At 41.3% G+C, this 20967-nt stretch overlaps 3 protein-coding genes across 3 annotated transcripts; 2 read left to right on the plus strand and 1 right to left on the minus strand.

The window, feature by feature from the left end:
- Positions 1–5961: 5961 nt before the first annotated feature.
- Positions 5962–9447, minus strand: Sac1 (phosphatidylinositol-3-phosphatase SAC1). Its single transcript, XM_076383547.1, has 9 exons — positions 9129–9447; positions 8944–9035; positions 8529–8869; positions 8343–8454; positions 7924–8270; positions 7478–7855; positions 7242–7409; positions 6882–7174; positions 5962–6038 (listed from the first exon to the last, which is right to left on the minus strand). The coding sequence occupies exons 1-8, from the start codon at positions 9164–9166 to the stop codon at positions 6896–6898; spliced, it is 1755 nt and encodes a 584-aa protein (XP_076239662.1). The 5' UTR covers positions 9167–9447; the 3' UTR covers positions 5962–6038; positions 6882–6895.
- A 1954-nt stretch (positions 9448–11401) lies between these two features.
- Positions 11402–12863, plus strand: Vih (ubiquitin conjugating enzyme vih). Its single transcript, XM_076383482.1, has 4 exons — positions 11402–11611; positions 11891–12005; positions 12075–12279; positions 12355–12863. The coding sequence occupies exons 1-4, from the start codon at positions 11508–11510 to the stop codon at positions 12477–12479; spliced, it is 549 nt and encodes a 182-aa protein (XP_076239597.1). The 5' UTR covers positions 11402–11507; the 3' UTR covers positions 12480–12863.
- A 791-nt stretch (positions 12864–13654) lies between these two features.
- On the plus strand, positions 13655–15403 carry LOC143182475 (serine hydrolase BPHL). Its single transcript, XM_076383481.1, has 5 exons — positions 13655–13955; positions 14021–14099; positions 14448–14768; positions 14852–15107; positions 15179–15403. Exons 1-5 carry the CDS (start codon positions 13830–13832, stop codon positions 15285–15287), a joined length of 891 nt encoding a protein of 296 aa, XP_076239596.1. The 5' UTR covers positions 13655–13829; the 3' UTR covers positions 15288–15403.
- The last annotated feature ends 5564 nt before the right edge of the window (positions 15404–20967 follow it).

A 20967-nucleotide genomic window follows, 5' to 3' on the forward strand; every position in this document is an offset into this window, starting at 1 on the left:
GAGCGAAATCGATCGTACAGGAAATTAGAAGTGGAAGAAACTGATACCTCAACACGGTTAATACGCGCCTGACATATTACGCAACAGATGACTGACAATTTGCTATGCTGGGCTCGTGGCCAGAACCGAACAGCGCGGGTCTCGAAGCTTCTTCGTAGCTATTAATTATCATTACTTGAATAAGTGCATTCAAACCATTTAAGTCGTTCACAAACTTCAGAGATTTCACGTGGGACTACCGTCTACGCGAGATAAAGGAACACTCACTGATTACTTTGAAGCACGAGAGAACACAATGAATATTACGTGCACATGTAAATCCACTTGTAGAAGATCCACAGTGTGAAAAGAAGTTAGTACGAAGTTCGAACTGATCGCTACGAATACTTATTCTCGACTGACGTTTAAAGGTCCCCTCGTCTGTATATAAATAGAGGATAAATTGAGAGTGTCAAAAAAAAATCTGTACCCACCGAAATCATTTGACGAGCATAATAGGAACATATTTATGAGGAGAAATGGAGACAAAACTCGAGGAATCTTGGGTTCTCAACCTTCGTATTCTCTTTAAGTATTTTTTTTTTTAATTTTGAAGACTTCCAGTGAACACTACCTTTCTCCTCGCATGCTTAAATTACGGACCGCTCCCGAGTGTTCCACTTTCGCTAAAAAAATTTATACCTGGAGCTCGAGACAACAGGTAGTGACCCCACGAGGCCCATGGTTTCGGTAGATCATTAGAAAATACTTCCTCCGAAACAGAACCGTAGTGTCAAATATATTCTTCATGTTTCCTCCAGCATACTTGATTCTAAAACCAAATAAGTTAATTACCAATATAATTTCTCCTTACTTCCTTTAAAAATAATTGATTCCCTATACTTCTCGACGCAGCCTGGCTCGAACAATCGCAAAGCTGAAGAACTACGCGCGATAATGAAAAGCAAGGTTCACGATTAATCTTTCAGCTTCTATAGAACATCTGTGTTTACCGAATCGTCCACGCCGACGATGACTAGCAATAAACGATGGCTCGAAAGTAGCACCGTCGACGACGAAACGAAACCCAGAGCCTGGCGTTCGGTCTACCTGTATTTATGAAGTCCCAGCAGCGAAGAAGCCCGCACCATAAATTCCCCGTCGAAATCTCTTAATCCCGAGCACCCTCGGCGCAGCCGGAGGCCAACCACCGATAACGAATCCTGCAAATCAAAATAAACGATACGGCTCGCGAATATCCGTCGGTGGATCGGCCCCTGGAAATTGATGCCCACCGCCGTCTCTTGCACCCCCAGCCACCCTAAAACGCGATCCTGCTTCTCCCTCTGTCTCGACGCAAGTTCTCCAGCTCGTGAAGGCGGCTCGTGGTCGACTATAGGGTCCAAGAATCGAGAAAATTGCGGGCTCTCGAATAGAGCGAAGGTAATTGGTACGACTTCGTCGTTACCTCGTGCTCTCTGTCTCGTTTCCCTTCGACGCGAGTTCTCTGGCGAACTGTGTACTCTGGAAAGTAGATACAAAGAGAGGCTGCATTTTTAGGCAATTAGATCGGCCCTGCTTGTTTAATTCATGATTTTCAGCGCGCCTGCAAATTGTTGCGAAGAACGAGGCTGAAATTGCTGGCTAATCTGCTAGCGTTTCGCGAAATGAGTTTGCATATGTGGTATACTTGTGTATAAATGTTCAGGGAATTGGCGATTTTGTAAGGCACGCGTGAGCTGGTTCGATGTATCGACTTCTGCGTTTATTGACTTTTCATTTTGGAGCACAATCACCGTGACGAGCAATTCGGCAGATTTTGTGGAAACCGATTGCTGATTTGTTTATCAAACACTAACAAAAGTCAATTGATTGAGTAATCAATATAATTGGAGATATTCTAAAAGGAAACGGATGTGTGAATTTCGCTAAAAATGACGTGATCTGGAAAACAATCTATAAGACGAATTCCTGAGAAAGTAAAAATATCTGAATGACTGTCTAGAGTGAAATATGAGATAAAGAAACGTTTTCTTCAAAAATAGATAAAACAGCAAATCGAATATAAATATCTGAAAAATAAAGCTACGCGATTTATCTCGCCTTACAAACACAAATATACTCCCCACTTGTTAAACACTCAGTACTAATAACCCAGAGCTACAGAAGTGCTCCTTTTTTAAATATTCAAAATACAGCAAATGAAGCCAAGGATTAAAACCACCCTCACCCCAAACGAAGGTAAGAACAGGAATATCTCGGCGTGCTGCAAACGACGCTTCGTCGCTTCTTTTCAGCAAACCCTGTCCTTTTCTCATTCGTCCCTAGCCTCCGCTCATAAAAGTTAATAAGCTGACGGGGAGCAGGTTCGTCGATCCCGAGGAAATTGCGGGAGACCAACGCGCCCTCCCCACGACGTTTTATGCTTCTGTTCTATTCGTCGTTACGACCGACCTTCCCCATCCCTCCACACATTTTCCACCCCCTTCTTTGCTCCTTCCCTGTGTCACCCTTCGCGCGTTTCTTTTACTGCCCATCCCCTGTATACGTATCGCCACGGACACCCCCTCGAGGAAGGGTTGACACGCGCGTAAAACTGGACGAGCGCGTTCGAGCTGAAAAATCCATTGTCCTCGCGCGGAACGACAAGCTCAGCTACTTCGCGATAATGACACTCAAATGCTGCAATTCTTGGAGAAATCCCTGAGGCTGATTTTTTATGGAAAGAAGAGGCGATTAGGGGGAAATGTTGCTCTTTGTGTCGAGTGAATTGGTAGCTTGAAGAACAAAAAATGTGCAAAAGCAATTAGGGTGGTAAGTAGAAGGAGACGTTCGTGATCAGACCAGCTGTAATAGGAAACTATTTTTCTGGCTCTCGAAAGATTTATGATTTTTTATGAATACAAGAGAAAAAACATATTTTCTTAATTGCATATCTTTCCTGCATTTTAATTCCCCAGGGACAAAACACAGCTCGCGCTTGCAGCTCGTCGAGACGACAAACTTTAATACATTTTCACAGATACCTTTACGCCCATCTTCCCTTGACACCGCCATTGGTGCTAGAAATTTCTACACGGAATTATTCTCTGCGACCACGGTTACGTGACGAAACGAATTTAACGTATCTTATTTCACGGTTCTCCTCGAGCTCTCGACCCATACAGCTCCTGAAAAATGTAGGGATCCCGAACGCTTATCCCCGTGTAACACGCGAAACAAGTTTCGGTGATCGCGGTGTTTACTCTGTAAATTTCATTCTGCGCTCTAGACTTATTCCTACGGCGAGAAATCAGCCTCTCCAACACCAACGACTCGTCAAATTACGCGAGGCGTTTCGTATACAATAAAAGTTGATTGCATCCCCCGTCTTTTCATTCGTGCCATTTTCCTCGCCAGAATATTCCACGAGATCTCGCGTGCCATTAAACCCGCAATTTCAATAATACCGCTTAAGCTGGTCGCTGGGGCGCGCCTCGAAGAAGCGTCGCTTCTGGGCGCAGCGGGGGCCAATTTATTATTCCAGAGGCGCGCGACGCACACCGCGGACCAGATGTGGCCCATCGACGGAAATTACGCGAGCCGCGACGATATTTCTCCAAAAATTGCAACACGCTATCCCATCCCCACCCCCGCCCCCGCCTGGTCCGAGGTATCGCGCGTTTTATTAGACACTGCAATAACGTATGCATGAAACGCGGCGTAATTTCAGTAAGACGCATTCCCGCAAAAATTGCGCGCAATCTTGGCACGGTCGACGTCCGCGCGAAATACGCGACTCCAGAGGAGAGCTTTTTATTAAACGCGCCAAGGGAAAAAGTTAGATAAATGCTGCGAGCGCGGCTTTATCGCGTCTTTTAATATCGTGTCGGGGGTGAGAGCGTTCAATGTGATTGACGACGAGCGTCGCGCGAGCGCGTTGAAAAAATTCAGGGCTTGGAAATTAACTCGACGCCTCTGACTCCCCTGACCCAGTGCCATCAATTACTTTAACGCGAATCGCTAGCAAACGAAGCAACCGAGCGTTCCCCTTTTTTTTCCCCCTCCCTTCGTGCCGCCGCCCTCACGCTCTCGTTTGATCTTTGGTCCTGGTAAACGTTCGAACCGTGCACCGTTGGCGCGAGAAAAAGGGGAAACGAGAGATGGGACGAGGAACGAACAAGTGAACAGAGCCAGAGGAAGTCAGAGGGAAAATGGAGAGGGTTGCCGAGAGGTCGGCGAGACGTATGACTCCCAGGGGAAATTTAGGTGCGACCTCCATGTATCACGGAGCCCAGTAAGTAGGCACATAGCTGGTGTACGTACACAGGATACTCGCGCGAGACTGCACGTACACGCTTGCAGCGCGAAAACCATGCGAACTGTTAGCGGGAATACGGTGCCTGCGATTCGGCGATCGAGGAATCGCGCAAGGACGTGGGAAACGCTGGAGCGCGAGAATTGCGTTCGTTCATATTCGGGGATTTAAGGGAACCAAGGTAGAAGTAGCCTAGGTTGAGAGGTGGGTAGATAAGGGAGGGTTGCAGAGAAGAAGTTCCAAGGATGCAGAGTTTCTGGTATAGGGAATTTGTAAAGAAAGTTGCGAGCCTGAATGGGAAATTGACAAACCTAATTCTAGTCGAAGTTTATCGGAGGTCTGCGTCCTTCGGGAGAAAAGGAGAAACTAATGACGCTTCGAGCATTCGACTCGCACGACCTTTTTCTCCCTCTGCTCGTCAAAGCCCAAGATTCCGATGGTAGGAGGAATGGTAATAAAATCGATGCCCCGGATCCGGCGACGGTTTGTAATTGAATCAAATTAATCACCCTGATCGAGCCCCGTGGGAGGGTCCGCGTCTCGCTGGCAGGTACGAGGGCCGCTTACCATCTCCAATTAATAGCAGAAAGCTGCACGTTTCGTTGGAACTTTATAAAACGAATCCAATTACGGGTCGACCGTTTGTCAAAGGCTCAAAGCCGCGAGGAAAGTTTTACCTTCGTCGGCTCGAAGGGGCTGTTTTCCTTCGCCCACCCCCGCGACGTTCTGTCAATAGGAATAAACGAGAGGCCGTCGACAGATGCACGACAGCGGCGGCATTAAAGGTCGCCTATAAAATGATATAATGAAAATTTTCTGTCGGTTTATATATCCTGGCCACGTGCGCGTGTATACCTTCGAAAAGTTTCGCGCGAATAGGAGGGTGTTTTATTGAAAAATGCTCTGGCTGGCGCGCGTGACACCGCAGATTTAATTTTCCGATTACGAACGCCAATATTGTCGTCTCGGCATTTATGGACACGTGCTCAGCAAGTAAACGTTACTTTCCACCCTCGTTCCTCCTTCGAAGTATATGCTCATCGTTAAATTGAGGCAGAAATATGGATGTCAAACCTTTGGAGAGCCAATGCATAGGAGATTTTTACGATTTCAAGTTGGAAAAAAATGTGCGAAAGGAATTACGCGGGCAAGTAGAAAGAGCCGTTTGTAGTCAGACGAGCAGCTGTTATAGGGAACTGTTTTCTTAGCTCTCCAAAGATTTCCACGAAATTCTTCTAGTAAAAATAAATATAAAATCTTTGTAAATCATGCACTGAAATGATGTTAATGAAAGAAAGATGATTTGAATAGCCTTCGTTTCTCTGATTCGGTACATCTCCCAAGTAAGATTCGTATACTGCTATACGTTTTCAAAAGACACATACCGAGGTACTAGTATTCCTTGAACATACTCCAAGACACAAATTGAACACCAAAACAAACATGAAACATCTTTAGCTCGAGGTAAACAGCAATCCTCTAATTGCAGCAGAATTTATCTAGCGTGCTCGCCAAGGATAGAACGGATGGCATGTTTAAATAACAATTAAATTCTGGGAAAGGTATTTTCGTTCTATTGAGGATGAAGTTAATCGAGGCAATCTAGAAAAGAAAACAGGAGGATCAACTGAATTGAAATTGTAAATGTTAATAAATGTTACTTAAGGTGGGTCTAATGTTACTCATTTGTAAGAGAGAAAACATTAACTTTATTGATGCGTATTGGATACCAACTCTTTGGGCATCTTGGTACGAAAGTCACCTTTTAAAAAATATTCCATCGCTGAATGTTTGTCTCTCGTTACGATTAGACTAATTCAGAATCGTAATTGGTGATTGTTACAGGTTTACGATAGGGTACAATTTTAGAAACACTACACACTTTGGTTTGGCAATGGTACGTCTTTGTAACACAATGTTCTGCATCTATCGGGATGCAACTCGACTAGGTCTCATGGCGTTTATAAATTGCAAACGATCTTTTAAATTACATATTATATCCTACAACTTCTTTATTGAAACAAATCGATATTAGTTCACTACTTAAATTTAGTTCCATGTACCGTCCGACACACCTGCAGCGTTAAAATTTAACGAGGGAAATCGAAGTTTGGGATTGCAGGTCATCTATGGACGGTAGATACCAACCATTCTATATATATTAGCTTCATGAATGAGCAAATGTTGCCCGAAACTAATCTTAATTTTTTGCAGTACTTTACATAGTCTCCTTGAAAGGGGACAAACTAACATGGAGGAACGAACATCCCTCGCAAATTGTACCTTACTCTACTTCGTGTGCCAAAGGGAATAACAATCACTTAAAAAGATTAACTATAAATGTGTAAACCTATGTACATCGATAAAAACATATTTACCCAATATTCCCTACACTTTTTAAACCCTAAAATACCTTAAATGTACAGAAATGTGTAAAATTGGAATCTATAAAAAAAGAGCTTTGAAATATAAATTCCGAACTGAATAGTAACACCTCATATTGCAAGAATCTATCATCGAGAACTACAATTTAAAGAAAATAGAGAGTAATCAAAAAACCCGTAACATTCGCCGAGATAAATTAAAAATATTATACAATGCCTACCTAAATCAAAAACTTTAAAGTAATTTAGGTTTGTCGACGTATTGCTTGCCATGATGAATAATAGTTGCGAATGTACCAGCCACCATAGCACCCCAGAATAGCATGTACAATAAAATTTCAGTAGTGTATCTCGAGGGAAGAATTATATGAGCAACCAGCATCGATGAAGCGACAAGAAGTACCAAGGGGAAAGTGGCGTAACGCCAGTTTCTTTCGGATTCCAGAGGACAATGAATCGATGAACATTCTCCGTCCTGCACGATATAACGACCCAAGAATAAGTCCAATGAATCCTTGAACAAACGTTGACAATCATTTGATGCACAAAAAAATAGGCAGTCATAAATAAAGAACACGTACCTGTCTGTAACCATCGGTGAAGTTATTTTTATAGTATCTTGTTAAAGAATTCAAACCATCTTTCATTGCACCCAATTTAGTTCGTTTCCCTGTTCTGGTAAAGTCAGTTTTTAATGCACCAGTGCCTGAGTATTGAATACTAATCACGTCTGCATTGTCGGCCCAAATCTAAAAATATTTTCACGATTTAATATATAAGGTACAAAAGAAACAAATGGGTGAATCGTTAATGTTACCCGTTTGAAGTGCTCTTCGACACTAGGATGGTCCTCGATCCTTCTAATAATTTCTAATTTTGATAAAGCGTCATTGAGAACCCTCTTCGCTATCATACTCTGAACGACATTAGTCCTATCAAGGCAGTCGATACAATTGGTACGAAAAACACCATCTTGCGCGGATAACAGTGTACCATCTTCTAAAAGTAAAAAGTACCCCATTTGTTCTAACTCAGGGGCCAAACGATCGAGCAGAAGATTCAATCGATCCCATCTCAATCGTCTACACTCTGCATGAAAGTCGAAACTCTCGTATCGAACGTTTTCGTTCTTAATCTGCTGTACCACGTTGTGGTAAGCTTTTTCTAATACAGCTTCTGGACCATGATGATCAATCTGTGAAAGAATTTTCTGATCCATAAGCACGAAACTTGATGAACTTTATCGTAAACGCGATGGCTTACCAGATTGATCAAAATTTGCTTTCCATAGTGAAATATTTGAGCTTCCAAATGTCGGGCACAAGCAGTTTGGTGATCTTCGTGCATGCTCAACTGAGGCTTAGGTTTATATTTTAGATTCGGTGCCTGATACCAGAACAAAGGTATGGAGCCACGTGTTTGTACAAACGAAATACGGTGGCCATTATACTCGAGCAATTGTTCTGTTTCTACGTAGTTAGAAACGTTACCAGTAGAATCTATACCACGTGAAAATAATCTTGTTCCTGCACGGTGCACGCTACGTCTAGATACGATACCCAAATTGAACGATGTGCTACCAGTTACAGTGATAGTGTTCAATGTTACAACTGAATAAAGAATTAAGGAAAATGCAAGTGTCATTGAAATATGGAACTAATATATCATTTTTTCAAGGATACAGCCATGAATGATAGGCAAACAAAATTTGTACTGCTCAGGCCTGGAAGTCAAATCTTGTAGAAGATAAGTATTCCATACAAATCTAGGATCTGCTCTGTCATGAAGTGGCATCTAAATAATACAAGAATAACATATTTCAAGTGTTTAAGATAAGTTATTCACAGTGATAAAGGCTAGATAATGACCTGTAAAAATTCAGGTATAGTGTTATGTAGTTTCTGCATTGTATGACTAAGATCATATGTATAACTAAAGTAGAAGTAAGGTGTATTTAACACAGATTTGATCATTTCTAAATACGTGGCATTGTTCTGCATTTGCTTTTCACTAAGGTGCAGAGAAGATTTTGCATATGGTATAACTTCTGTTTCAACTATTTTATAGATTTGATGACCAGCTATGGTTCCTATCTCTACAGCCTCTGTAATGACTATAAGGTATCTGCACGCTATGAGCCTTATGGTTCCTACAATACCCCATATTTTTGTACGGCTTGCACTTGATGGAATTTGACTGGCAGTACCAGCTAAAACATTAAAGAAGATTCTAAGAAACTTGCATGGTAATATTTAAGTGACCTTATCTTTAAATGTTAATTACCTTGTGTATAAATCTGCTGACTCACGCGGTCAACAACAAGCAATACTTTAGTTCCAATTGGTTCTACATAGAACTTGTCAGGTGTTATATATCTAAAACAGATTAATTGTCACTTACTGATACACTGACACTGAAGTAAGTAATAATTAATTTGTTATCAACAAACATACAGGAAAATTACTCACAAATATAATTTATCATATACATCTGTATGTAGCTTCATATTGCCACAAAATATCTACAATACGTTACAAAGGAATGATAATGTGGCGAAAAATAATATACAATTGAGAGTAAAAAATAAACTATGTTTGTAACAAATACTGGAGCCTATACACACGAAAGAGATGGAACACGGTAAAAATTTATTTACATAGAACAGTTGTCAACTTAATATTTGAATTAGCATGATCGAAACCTGTCAAAATCGGAGTAACCTCCGTACACATCTAACTTAAACCAAATCACTGTCATGCAATGTGCAGAAGGCAACAGAGATTCACTTCGTTCTATCACCACAAACGAGGTATAAAGATAGACATGCGACTTCACAGAGGCCGACATCAGCTGATATCAGCGACCTCTGTTCACGACCGACGATCACTTTAAAAGGTATTCACTGAAGTAAGATTGGTTGACGAAAGAGATATTTTATATAAAAAGAAACCCTTTGCAGAAACCCTTGAATTAAAATAATAGAAAACACTTGCCTTTGCGATAAGCTGTATATGACATCATTTCTTTTGAAGTATTCTGTTGCCGCAGCTTCCAGAATCCAAAAAGTAACAAGAAACTCGAGAAATTCTCAAAGCGAAAAAACTACGGTCACGATCGACGAGATCTGTACACAAACTAAAACGTGAAGATTGATTTTATTTGCTCTTCGTCCTATTACTGCACATAAACTTACACATCTGATACCTTATTATACATTAGTGTAAGCTCTACATTAGTATGAAAAATAAATTTTTAAAATAATTATTAATCGTTAAAAAGTACTAAAATTAAATCAAACTTAACAAACGCGTGTAGTAAGAGAAAGGAGACTAAGAATAAACGAAACTCGTCTCTTCGCGTCTCAGGAATTGACCTCGCCATAGAAATTGACAAAATATCTCCGTTTCTCGGAATACTGTCTCGGCAGCATTTCTCGGAACTCGAGCAAGGATCCCCTCGCTCTCGAGCGTGGGAAAAAACGTGGGAACCGGTTAAAAAAAGCTATTGAAATCGTTCAAGCGTCTAACACGTGCAACTTCGAAATAAATTGGTTTTTTAAGGTCGGTCTCGAGAATTTCTCGGAACTGGGATGAGGCGCCGACTGACCGTGGGAAAAAGGGGGAAGAACCGGTTAGAAACAATAGCAAGGAAGTGTAAAACGCGTCTTCACTTTTTCGTAGACTGAAAAAAACTATAAACAAGTTTCTTCTATATATCCGGGTTGTAAAAAAAGAGCACACGCACGTAAAGGATAGAATGAAGTAGAGTAGAGTAGTCTGGCGCTCTTCATTCACGTCTAGTGGTCAAAACATCTCGGACAAAACTTCTTCCGATTTCATTCACTCTCGCTTCTTCCATTCGCTCACTTATTTCTCTCTCACTGTTTCGTTTTCTTCCACACATTTACAACGAGTTTATCACAGAATTTTACGATTGCTATCTGCCACGTGCCTTTTGTCCTTCTACCTGACACAACCACACGTCCGACCTCCACGACGTCCGCGCACGGAATGACGCCGCGCACGATTTGAATGGCACAAACATGGCTGAAACTTCGATTCTCACCACAGGAAGCGCTGTTATCGCTTGCTACAGTTTGTGGAAAATATACAGTGGATCCAGAAATGATAAGAGCACGTGATCTATACTCTGTTTACCTTTGAATATAGTCTATGCCTTAATACTCGATGCTGATTAGCGATGATTATTTCAAAAATTAATATAATTAAATAGGCTACGATGGAGAAAAGTTTTTATAAAACAATTATTTACTTAGATTTAGAGATAAAGCAAAGCAAATTTGTACTAAAATTTACGTTAGCAGTTTTCTATGGCTGAAGTAGATTTTAATGCAACGCTCCTATAGGAAACCGATACAGCATCCATACAAAAAGGAGTTGATAAAGAATTAAATAATCTCGCTATTAATTTTCTTTAAAATCCTCTTATTCTATTATACTTTTACCTTTGCTGACTAATTGCCAATTTGTTTATCTTCCTACCTTATCAGTATTATCTCGAGTTAGTGATAAAATTTGATGAAAGTGTCGGATATGGATCAAAATATTATAAGAACACATTTTTATTAAATCATTGCATCATTTCACCTCGCTATTTGCTCTAACAAAACACGAATCTATATTTTCTGAAACTGCGATAGATTTGTCAGAGAAGGAAACGTTTCACCTTCAACAGCTGTTCGAAGTCAAATGTTTTTAAGGGGGATGATAGAGTCTCGTGCATTCAAATTTCCACAGTGACTGTTGTGTCTCGAACCGAAGCTTCGGAAATCTCGCGTGGGAAAAATTAATTTGCGAGGACCGATCGCGTGTATTTCTCAACCAGTGATGGCACAAAATATAAATCCGTTTTATTCGTCACAAAACGCACCGAATAAAGCCACCGAAGAGAAACAAAACGTACCAAAAGACAATCATGCAGTTAGTAAACGGTACGCAAACCGTATTTATTTTTTGGAACAGAAATTAGATGGCAAATGAATCCCCTAATATTCCCTATCGCCCAAGTCGATGAACGTGTTTCCTTCCATTTTCTTTAAACCACCATGTAACGAATAATATTTTCCTTAATTGTTATACCAAATCTCATAACCTATTTGCAATGTTTGGGCGAAACATTTGAAACTGGCTCGATCCCAAATTGCAAGTATTCGCGATTATTCTAAGGTAGATATTCTCCCGAGTATAAACAATCGTAAATTTATGTGTAGACTACAAAAAGAACTCATGGTATTGATGATGAGCACAGAGAAAGGTGTTTCTGCTTTTCCGGATGGTGAAAATTTGTTTAAATGGATAGGAACTATCACAGGACCAAGAGACACGGTAATATTGCCTCTACTCTGGTCAAAGATAGTTATAATAAATTTCTACCACCTTTGTCTGTCATTGCAGGTATATGCAGGTCTTACATATAAGTTAACTTTGGAGTTCCCTCACAGTTATCCATACAGTGCACCAATAGTACGCTTTGCCACACCTTGCTTTCATCCAAATGTAGATGCAGGGGGTAACATTTGTTTGGATATACTGAAAGATAAATGGAGTGCATTGTATGATGTACGCACTATATTATTGTCTATACAATCTCTTCTTAGTGGTGAGTATAGTGGCCTTGATGATGTATGAATTATAATTGAATATTGCAAAAAATAAATACTATTTTATGTTGCAGAACCCAATAATGAAAGTCCCCTTAATCCCCAAGCTGCAAAGCTGTGGAATGACCAAACAAAGTATAAAAAGCATTTAACAGAAGAATATCACAGAGCATTGAATCGTGATCAACAAGATTCATGATAAGTCCACTTTTATAATCATCTTGGCTGATTTATTATTTTCATTTTTATCAATGTTGCAATTAAGTATAAAATATGTAAAGACATGCTACACTGAACTAGGGATATTATTAAAAAAATTTCATTCTTAGTTTTTCCTTTGTTTTTTCACGAATGTATTATGTGACGTGTGGAAGCAAAAAAAATCATATTTATGTCATTCATTACGATCGTTATCGCCGCGTAATATCATAAATCTGCCTTTAAAAATAGAAATGTATATGATGATTTTAAGACTGTATATGCAGATTAAACATTTTTGCTTTATCAATTTGTATCAGAAACATTTATTTATTTTTTACTCTTAGTAATATATATGATCGTATATATGTATTGACTTTTTGATATATTTTAACATTTTTCATACATACCGGCTATATCTGACATTGAATCACTTATCATTATTGTATAATTCAAGAATAAATATTTTAAACATTAAATTTCTGTTGTATTAATATTTTTATCATGTAATGATTATTAAACCCCTTTCTAAAATAAGTGTGACTGAACAATTATATTGTACACACTATATCATGCACACTGAATAGTTCACAGTCATTAGCTTTTTAAAAATACGACAACAATTTTAGAAAACCGCATTCTAGTTGTATTGAGTGCAACTAAGGAATGAAAGTAAGTCATACAATCGTTTCGAAGTGAAATGATCGACGATTTAGTCACTATCAAAGAATAACTAATCTTCTGCTTAGGAAGGAACAAAATGGTAAATGAAATAAATATGAATTCTGGACAGATATGAAATCCTGGACAGCTTGGATAGACTCTGTGACAGATTACTAGATCAAGGTATGATTCAGACATGTATTTTCTATGACTTTAAAGAATTTTTTGGATATGTTACTCATCGCTAATTAATTTATTCGTAATTGCACGGATTGAAAACCTTCGAGAAAGCAACTTACAATGCGCATCGAATATATTCTGAAGAGTTCAACGCTTTGATAATTCCTTTTCTTTTGGAATGAATGATCGACGAGGAATTTTATTGAAATTCAATCATTTTTGGTCATTTCTATAGCATACGAATTTTTGCCCATGATTCCTACTTTCCTAAATCATCTTATGCAAATAAAGAAATAAAGAAATGAATCTCTAATTATTGTGTTACGTTTAATGAAAGCCCACGAAAAATAAAGGTACAAAATAACGTGTAAAGAGCAGAATATCATTTAATTCACCCTGAAACATTTAAAATGAGTTTAGTATCGCGCGAAAACACCACGCAAGGTCATAGATCACTGAGTTGGCATCATGGATGGCCGATATCGTGCGAAGAAGAAAGTGATCCACCATGTTAACGAAATTACATTCATCTATTGGGGACAAGCTATCAGCCTGCCTAAGCATCAATTGGCTTAGGATTGGTTCAAGCAAACGAAGAATATTTACTTCAACAGTTAAAAACCAAGCTATAGAGGTAACGTAAAGCTGTATCTTAAAAGATCCACCAACGGTACTAGCAACTAGGGAATTGTTTGACAGGAGCAGAAAACTAATATGAACATCAATTACCTAAGAACTGGAACTGGATATCCGGTATTACTTTTACCTGGTGCAGTAGGTGAGAAATAATGCAAAAATTATATGTGTAAACTTAGATAATTATAGTCGGTAAATACTACCTGCTAATAATTGAGCGAATGTGCTGCTCTCTAGGTAGTATCGTATCACTGAAGGAAACATAAGTCATTCTTAATATAGTTTAAATAGAATTTCAATTAGCATATTTATGCAAAAGAAGTAAAATAGAAGACAAAAGTTCACACGATGAAGTCATAGCGTAATTTTTTAACAACTTAATAATATATCGACCGATAGAGATATCGATCACTTTCTAAGAGGTCACTAGCGATAAGGGAACTGGTGTCTCGAATGATACTCAAATCGCAATTGAACTTACCGAATGCAGGTTCAATCTGGACGGACTTTAAACCACAAATAGAGGGTCTGAATAAATCAAAGTTCACCATAGTCGCATGGGATCCACCTGGCTATGGAAAATCGAGGCCACCTGATAGAATATACTATGACGACTTCCTCGAACGAGATGCAGAACAAGCCCACAACTTAATGAAAACTTTGGGCTACTCAAAATTTTCTGTGATAGGATGGAGCGACGGTGGTATCACTTCCTTGATGATGGCCGCAATGTTCCCTGAGAGCATTACCAAAATGGTAGCTGTGGCTGCCAATGCTTATATAACACCGAAAGAGGCAGAAATTTATAAAAGTATGGTATTCTCTGCATAGAGTATTTTGAAAAATTTCTACGTCTTCTGGATTCATAGGTAATCGTGTTTTTTACATTTGCAGACTTCAGGGAAATCGAGTCCTGGTCAGAAAAAATGCGAGCGCCGATGATAGCACTCTATGGGAAAGAATATTTCGAGAAAATTTGGACCGGCTGGGTCGATGGCATTTTGAGAATTTATGAGCAAAGAAATGGTGACTTATGCAAAGGATCCTTGTCAAAGATCAAGTGTCCTACATTGATCATTCAAGGAAGTAAGGACCCAATGGTGCTTCCCGAGCACCCGATTTATTTGAAGGAGCACATTCCTGGAGCAAAGTTCGTACATTTTTCTTAATATTAATCCAGTTAGAACTGATTCAGTAAACCACGAATTTTTTACCTTGCAGATTAAAAATATTCGAAAAGGGGGCGCACAATTTGCATTTACGATATCCTGAAGAATTCAACGAACTGGTTACCAAATTCTTGTGTGAAGAAAATGCATCCTCACTGTGATCTCAGAAAAATGAATTCCTAATTGCTGTGGTTATTAATATGGGTTTATAACGAAGGAACACTGTTGTTATCGCTGTTATGCTGTACTAATAATAATTCCTATTTTTATACCTACACCTAAGATGTTTGTCTATCGCACCATTATCTATCGATGCAAATTCCTCGAATGACACCTCTGACCAAAGTTGCTATACTAAGCCTTTTTACCGCGTGTTCAAGTACTCGTACGTTTCACGAAACAGACGAAATGCATGACGCAGCATAGAGGACACACGTGGGATAACCGGCACAGGAATCGAGCCAGAGAAAGGAGTCGTGAAACCGAGCCGTGTGGGCGACAAAGTCTTTCCGTAGGTTTACATCGTTCAGCAGGACTTTCCAAAAACGTTTCCGACTTCTGCATCGAGCCAGCCACAGACCAACTTGCTTCGATCACGTCCCATGTTAATTCGGAACAGATGACGAATCAATGCGTGGCTGTTCCGATGAAGAGGGACTAATTGCTCAGCTCGGCGATTCAGTTTCCAATTAAGACCAAGAAACGATGACTGGAATATAAAATAGTTCGATCCATGCGGGCAGCAAGGACCGCCCATCCGAAACAGCCGCAATGCGCTTCACACGAAAATCGATCCTCTCCCTGAACCCGACTCGGCTACGCCCCAAAGGATCTACTTGCCAAAGCAAACGTTTGCTCGTTCTGCGATTTTCACGCACTAAGTGGACAAGATCGAAGCATGTTCGAGGGTTGTCTGTGTAGATTAGCTAGGGCGTTGTTTGGGACGCTAATCGGTGGATTCTAGAATTCGAAGGAAATTTGAAGCTTCGTGTGAGAAGCCTCCAGCGTAGAGCTGGGGCAAAGTTTCTGGATTCGCAACGAGAAATCTGTCGCGCGTAGATAGAAAGTGGTCTTGTGCCACTTATTATGCGAGTGCCTTTAGAGTCGATATGAAAAACAGCGATCGGTCAGAAACATTCGTGCACTCGAAGATCACTTTTACCCTGGATCGTTTAATTAATTACAATTGCAGAATGCGAAGGTCTGAGAAAGCTACAACCCTGGGAATTTAGTTAGCCTGTGGAGAGAGCTTTAAAAGTCAGCTTTACGAGTCACTCGATCGTCAAGGAGATCAACTATTATCGAGTTTCTTTCCTCAGAGACACTTAAAACATCTGAACTTCTATATTCGAGTCCTGACTAGAATATGCATGACAGATTGTGTACTTATTGCGTTACGTCAGTTGCTTTTCCCGTGCGATCTGCGCTTGAGAATCCAGTAGCCTTTTCGTGAAAGATTGGTCAATTTATGGGTAGGAATAATCAAGAGAAACTGAAAAAAGGTGACACGAATAATGCAGCGAGTCAGGCCAAATATGGACAGACCACTCCGCCATTCGATCAAGCAAGCCTGTCCTTATTCTTTCCATCTTCCCTCTATCACTATTCTTTCTTTCGGTTATCCTCGCACCTCGAGGAATCAAAATTCTCAAGTGACGCCGATAACGGTAATCAGCGTTACAACAGCCTGCATCCTTGACAGCGAGAGGCAAGATTACACCCACGCACACGATCCCAGGCAGAGCCTTAAAAAGGACGATCCTCTCGCCAGCATCGCTATCAGACTCAAGCCAGATCTCGGCGAAGGATGTCGATTCCTGCGAATACTGAATTCCTCCCTGTATTTCTATCTCAATAACAAGTGGTTCTGTTTGGCATAAGCAGGCCCGATCATATGTAAATGCCTTACCCGTTTTGGAGCCACGACACCGAGTCGCGATGACATCACCGCGGACTGTTACTTAATAACCAGACTGCCGCGAGATCGAATGCTCCTCGGCAACGTAACAACACCGTTTAACGAGATATTTCCTACTTCGCTGTGTGTCACCTATTTCGCGCGGGTCAGCCTTTGACTCCTGTCGTTTCCTGTAAACAGCCTCTCGCTTTGGAACGTGCACGTCTGCAGGTACCTCGTGAGTCCTGTGAGCGAGTGCAGGCCCAAACAGGGAGAGGAAATCAGAAAGGAGCAGAGCGAAAAGAGAGCGAGAGGAGCGACTGCGTGACTCACAATCAGATTTCGAGCCTACCGTTATCGACTTGGCTCTCCTCCTCGAGTCCACTTCGCGATGTATCGTCGCAGGCTGTCCTCCGAAGTAGAAAACGACACCATTTACGGCAGCTTGCGGCTCCGTTGTTGCTTGTTTTCAGGCCCCTGCTGGAGATGGTTCGAGAAAGTGGTCGTGCGTCAAAATCTGGCCTCGATACGGCCCCAGCAGCTCTGCAATGCGAACGAAAAATTATTTGGATTATTTGGAACTCCTGGTGGAGTACAGTGTACGCAGAGAGGGCTTCAATATTTTACGATTCTTTTTTTATTTCTTTTTATCTCGAAGGGGCAGGGACGTTTGAAAGTATTCAAAGTCCTAAGCGTGCAGCGTGACCCCTCACCCTCGAGGGTCGAAGCTACGGTAATTGAGACGCATCGATAGGGACATACACCGCGGAAATATTTAGACGTATCTGTCGTGCTCGACATCCTCAGGATCAATAAAAGTTGAGGTGGGGCAAGGCCTGGCTCGTCGCGTCGTTCCGACTCGGTTCTCTCGAGCCATCGTCGACGGTGCTTTCGAAACGCTCCAACGATGCCCAGTATGTATCTTTGTGACCCTCTGGGATCGATGGACTTGGGAATCGATCGAGGCGAGGTGACCATAATCGTTTCGACCGAGGGATTCACCCTCGGTTCTATCGATCGACTGACCCCTAGGTTGCCAGTGACCTTTGCTTTTCTTTCAGCGGGGGCTGTAAGGTCATTAACATTAACATATCCCCGGTGGTATAGGTGTAATTTAATTTTCGGAGAATTTAGCCTCAAGGCTGAGCTTCCACTATTTTCCCAGGTGATTCTGGGAACGCAACGTGTGACGTAAAATATAAGAACACCCTTCCCGTAGGTCGATAGTACCGTGACTCACGACAGCCCTCCCTTGACATGCGTAGAAAAGATTGTGTTGTTTGTTGTTGCCACCGACTGACGCGCAAATTAATTACAGGTGATATCGACCTCGAGCAGAAGGCTTGGGCATTCAATTTTCGCTAAATATATCCTGAGGAACCCAGTTTAACTATCCATTGAAGCCATCGACCAGAGAAACCAAACGGCCAAAGCAAAGTTCGATGGGTGTTCGTGACTCACCCTTATCGTGCGCAAAACACGATTCTCTGCGAGATAATTCGTGAGATATCTTTCCACTGTGGAGTGGTCGCGACGAATGTCGCTGATTGCGAGGAATCACCTTCTGACTCTGATGTCTCTCGCAAAAAGCGACTGTAACAAGAGTTTTTGTGTCACTGAACGTATAAATAGACCAGGCATCAATTATCGGGGCACGGTCCACGGATGGACAGAATCGACGAGGAGCCTTCTTTTCTTTCCATTGACATAGGTAGATACGCTAGCGACGCCTCGGCTCGTTTAAATTGGACGTGATGTCACCGTGTGCTTATGCCCTCGCAGACACGTTTAATGGAACTGCCAACGAAGGACAATGAGAATAGAGCATCGAATCAAGCGTGTCCTGAGATTCTATTCGACCAATCTGTACGCTGGCAAAACTTTCCCATGAGCCTGCCCATGCAATTATTAGGCCATTCCTTAATGTCCTCTCTCCTGGCAAATTTTGACTCAAAAGAACAAAAGCATTTCAAAGAACTTGAAATCTTATCTGAGAAAGGAAAGAATTGCTCCCTTATCAGTGATCAAGTGTACCCAACAATAAAGATTAATTTCCTTAGAAATGAAATAATTTTTAGTGACTGTAGCCATGGGACGACCTAAGATATACATGTGTTAGTAATCATGAGAGTAGTCTAAGGAAAAAATCTAAAAAAAAATTGAATTTACCACTCACTCTGTAATGTAAATCGATGCAATACGTAATGAGTGATAAATTCAAGCTCTTTAGATTTTTTGCTCAGTTTTGAACTCTACTTCCACAACTCCCAGCACATATGGGATTCCATTCCATAGATAATGTCTTCCTGTCGCCGAAAAGTGGCCAGGTTCCAGGAGGCCGCGTCTTCCGTTTCCCTGCGGAACAACTGCATCGCTGCGTCGAATGACCAGACCTCCGTTCCTCTCGGCTGGAATTCGCGTCGATAATAATCGTGATCGAGCCGCTGTTGGCAGCCCCGTTACGCGTTCACCGCGTGTCTGTCAATTCGGCCGAGTGTTTGCTCGCGCGTGTCTTCGTCCAGGTAGCCGTGCATAAGCGGACGCGTGCACGCAAGTAGATGCGCGGGCGTCTACGCGATCGCTGGCGACTTTTTTCCCTTCGAAACGAAGAGCGAGTGATCCATACATGGTAACGGTGAGGTCTGGCTTACGCGTTGCAACGCGGGCCCACCCTACCTGCCCTCCTGTCTCCGCTCCTTCGCTCCTCCAGTGTTCGTTCAGACGCCTCTCGCACGAGTGTACGTCTACAAACATGCTACATCTACTCTAGCTCTCATTTGCACTGCTGCTGAAAAGTCTCGAGCACTCTTCATTATTCAAATTGTACAAAAATGCAAAGTACTTCAGGGAATTCCTCCGCGTCCAAACACCCTTATAAATTTCGACCTTTTTTTTGAGATTAAAAATGATTAGAAATCCCTCTGTGTGCGGATAGTTTTATAAAGTACTCTCTTTCTAAAATATGACCATACTATAATTCTAGCTTTTTTATTAAGAATTTTATTATTGTTGCAAAATAGTATTTTAGATAGTGTCTACATTTATTTATTCAAGCAATATTTTATTTCCTCGAAAAATCCTGAGCTCTAAATTTTGTGCTCTAAATTTTTCAACAGTAGTGTACCCATGAATTTTCATGCACCCATAGTTGCAGCCACAGATGCACCCTTTCCTTCCCTACAGTATGCATATCCAGGAAACGTTATTACCGCAGAAGGGACGCGTCCAATTAGGGCTGCCTGGTTGCGGTAATCAGGAACAGTAATTGAACGTAAGCAAAAAGCAAAGGACAAGCGATGCACCTGTGCAGTTCTAACTGCAGACGTTGCGAAAATTCTGTCATCGACGTATCGCGCTGGAGCGTTTCCCGCGGCTATTGACTCCCAGCTAAGACGCTCTTGATTAGATCCGCAATATTTCGGTGGGCGTGTTCGACAGTGAGTCACGTATCGACTTTTCTCCCAGACAGGTTGGAAGAGACTCTAAAGCGAGCTATAGGTGAGGGTGGAAAAAGACTGCAACGCAATAACCGTTTACTGGCTAAAGTGGAGCTGAGTCTATGAAATGATAAACGATGTAGTCCGACAGGGAAATTTGCGAGCCTCGATATTTGAATGCAATGGGGTACAAGATGCACTAAGTGCATCGTTCTCAATGGACGGATGTGCGCAAACGATTCCTACGTTATTCCGTTAGTAGATAACCCGTCCCCTGAACAGCCTGATACGATCGCCTCGTAACACCTCGGCAAGCCGAGGAAGCAGACCTTCCGATTCTCTTCAAATGATCGTTTCTTCCTCCCAGAATGCAATTATGACCTGAGAAATGGCTCGTATCAAAGCAGAAATCGATCTAATACGGAAAATGACCCGTCGAATCTAACAATAATCTTCTCTTTAACACTTGACTAAATTAAACCTACAATATTAATCTTCCCCTGAAGA

Source organism: Calliopsis andreniformis, chromosome 8, assembly GCF_051401765.1.
Source record: "Calliopsis andreniformis isolate RMS-2024a chromosome 8, iyCalAndr_principal, whole genome shotgun sequence".
Lineage (NCBI taxonomy): Eukaryota > Metazoa > Arthropoda > Insecta > Hymenoptera > Andrenidae > Calliopsis > Calliopsis andreniformis.

Bases quoted from the DNA above. Each gene is read 5' to 3' on its own strand.
- LOC143182475 (XM_076383481.1), top strand. From the start codon at position 13,830: ATGTTAACGAAATTACATTCATCTATTGGGGACAAGCTATCAGCCTGC. The intron at 13,956-14,020 runs GTAACGTAAAGC...ATTGTTTGACAG, and splicing joins TTAAAAACCAAGCTATAGAG to GAGCAGAAAACTAATATGAA. The intron at 15,108-15,178 runs GTTCGTACATTT...TTTACCTTGCAG, and splicing joins GAGCACATTCCTGGAGCAAA to ATTAAAAATATTCGAAAAGG.
- Sac1 (XM_076383547.1), bottom strand. From the start codon at position 9,166: ATGAAGCTACATACAGATGTATATGATAAATTATATTT. The intron at 9,036-9,128 runs GTGAGTAATTTT...AATCTGTTTTAG, and splicing joins GTATATGATAAATTATATTT to ATATATAACACCTGACAAGT. The intron at 8,271-8,342 runs GTATCCTTGAAA...TTCTTTATTCAG, and splicing joins TTTGCCTATCATTCATGGCT to TTGTAACATTGAACACTATC.
- Vih (XM_076383482.1), top strand. From the start codon at position 11,508: ATGGCACAAAATATAAATCCGTTTTATTCGTCACAAAACGCACCGAAT. The intron at 11,612-11,890 runs GTACGCAAACCG...ATTTATGTGTAG, and splicing joins AATCATGCAGTTAGTAAACG to ACTACAAAAAGAACTCATGG. The intron at 12,280-12,354 runs GTGAGTATAGTG...TTTATGTTGCAG, and splicing joins TATACAATCTCTTCTTAGTG to AACCCAATAATGAAAGTCCC.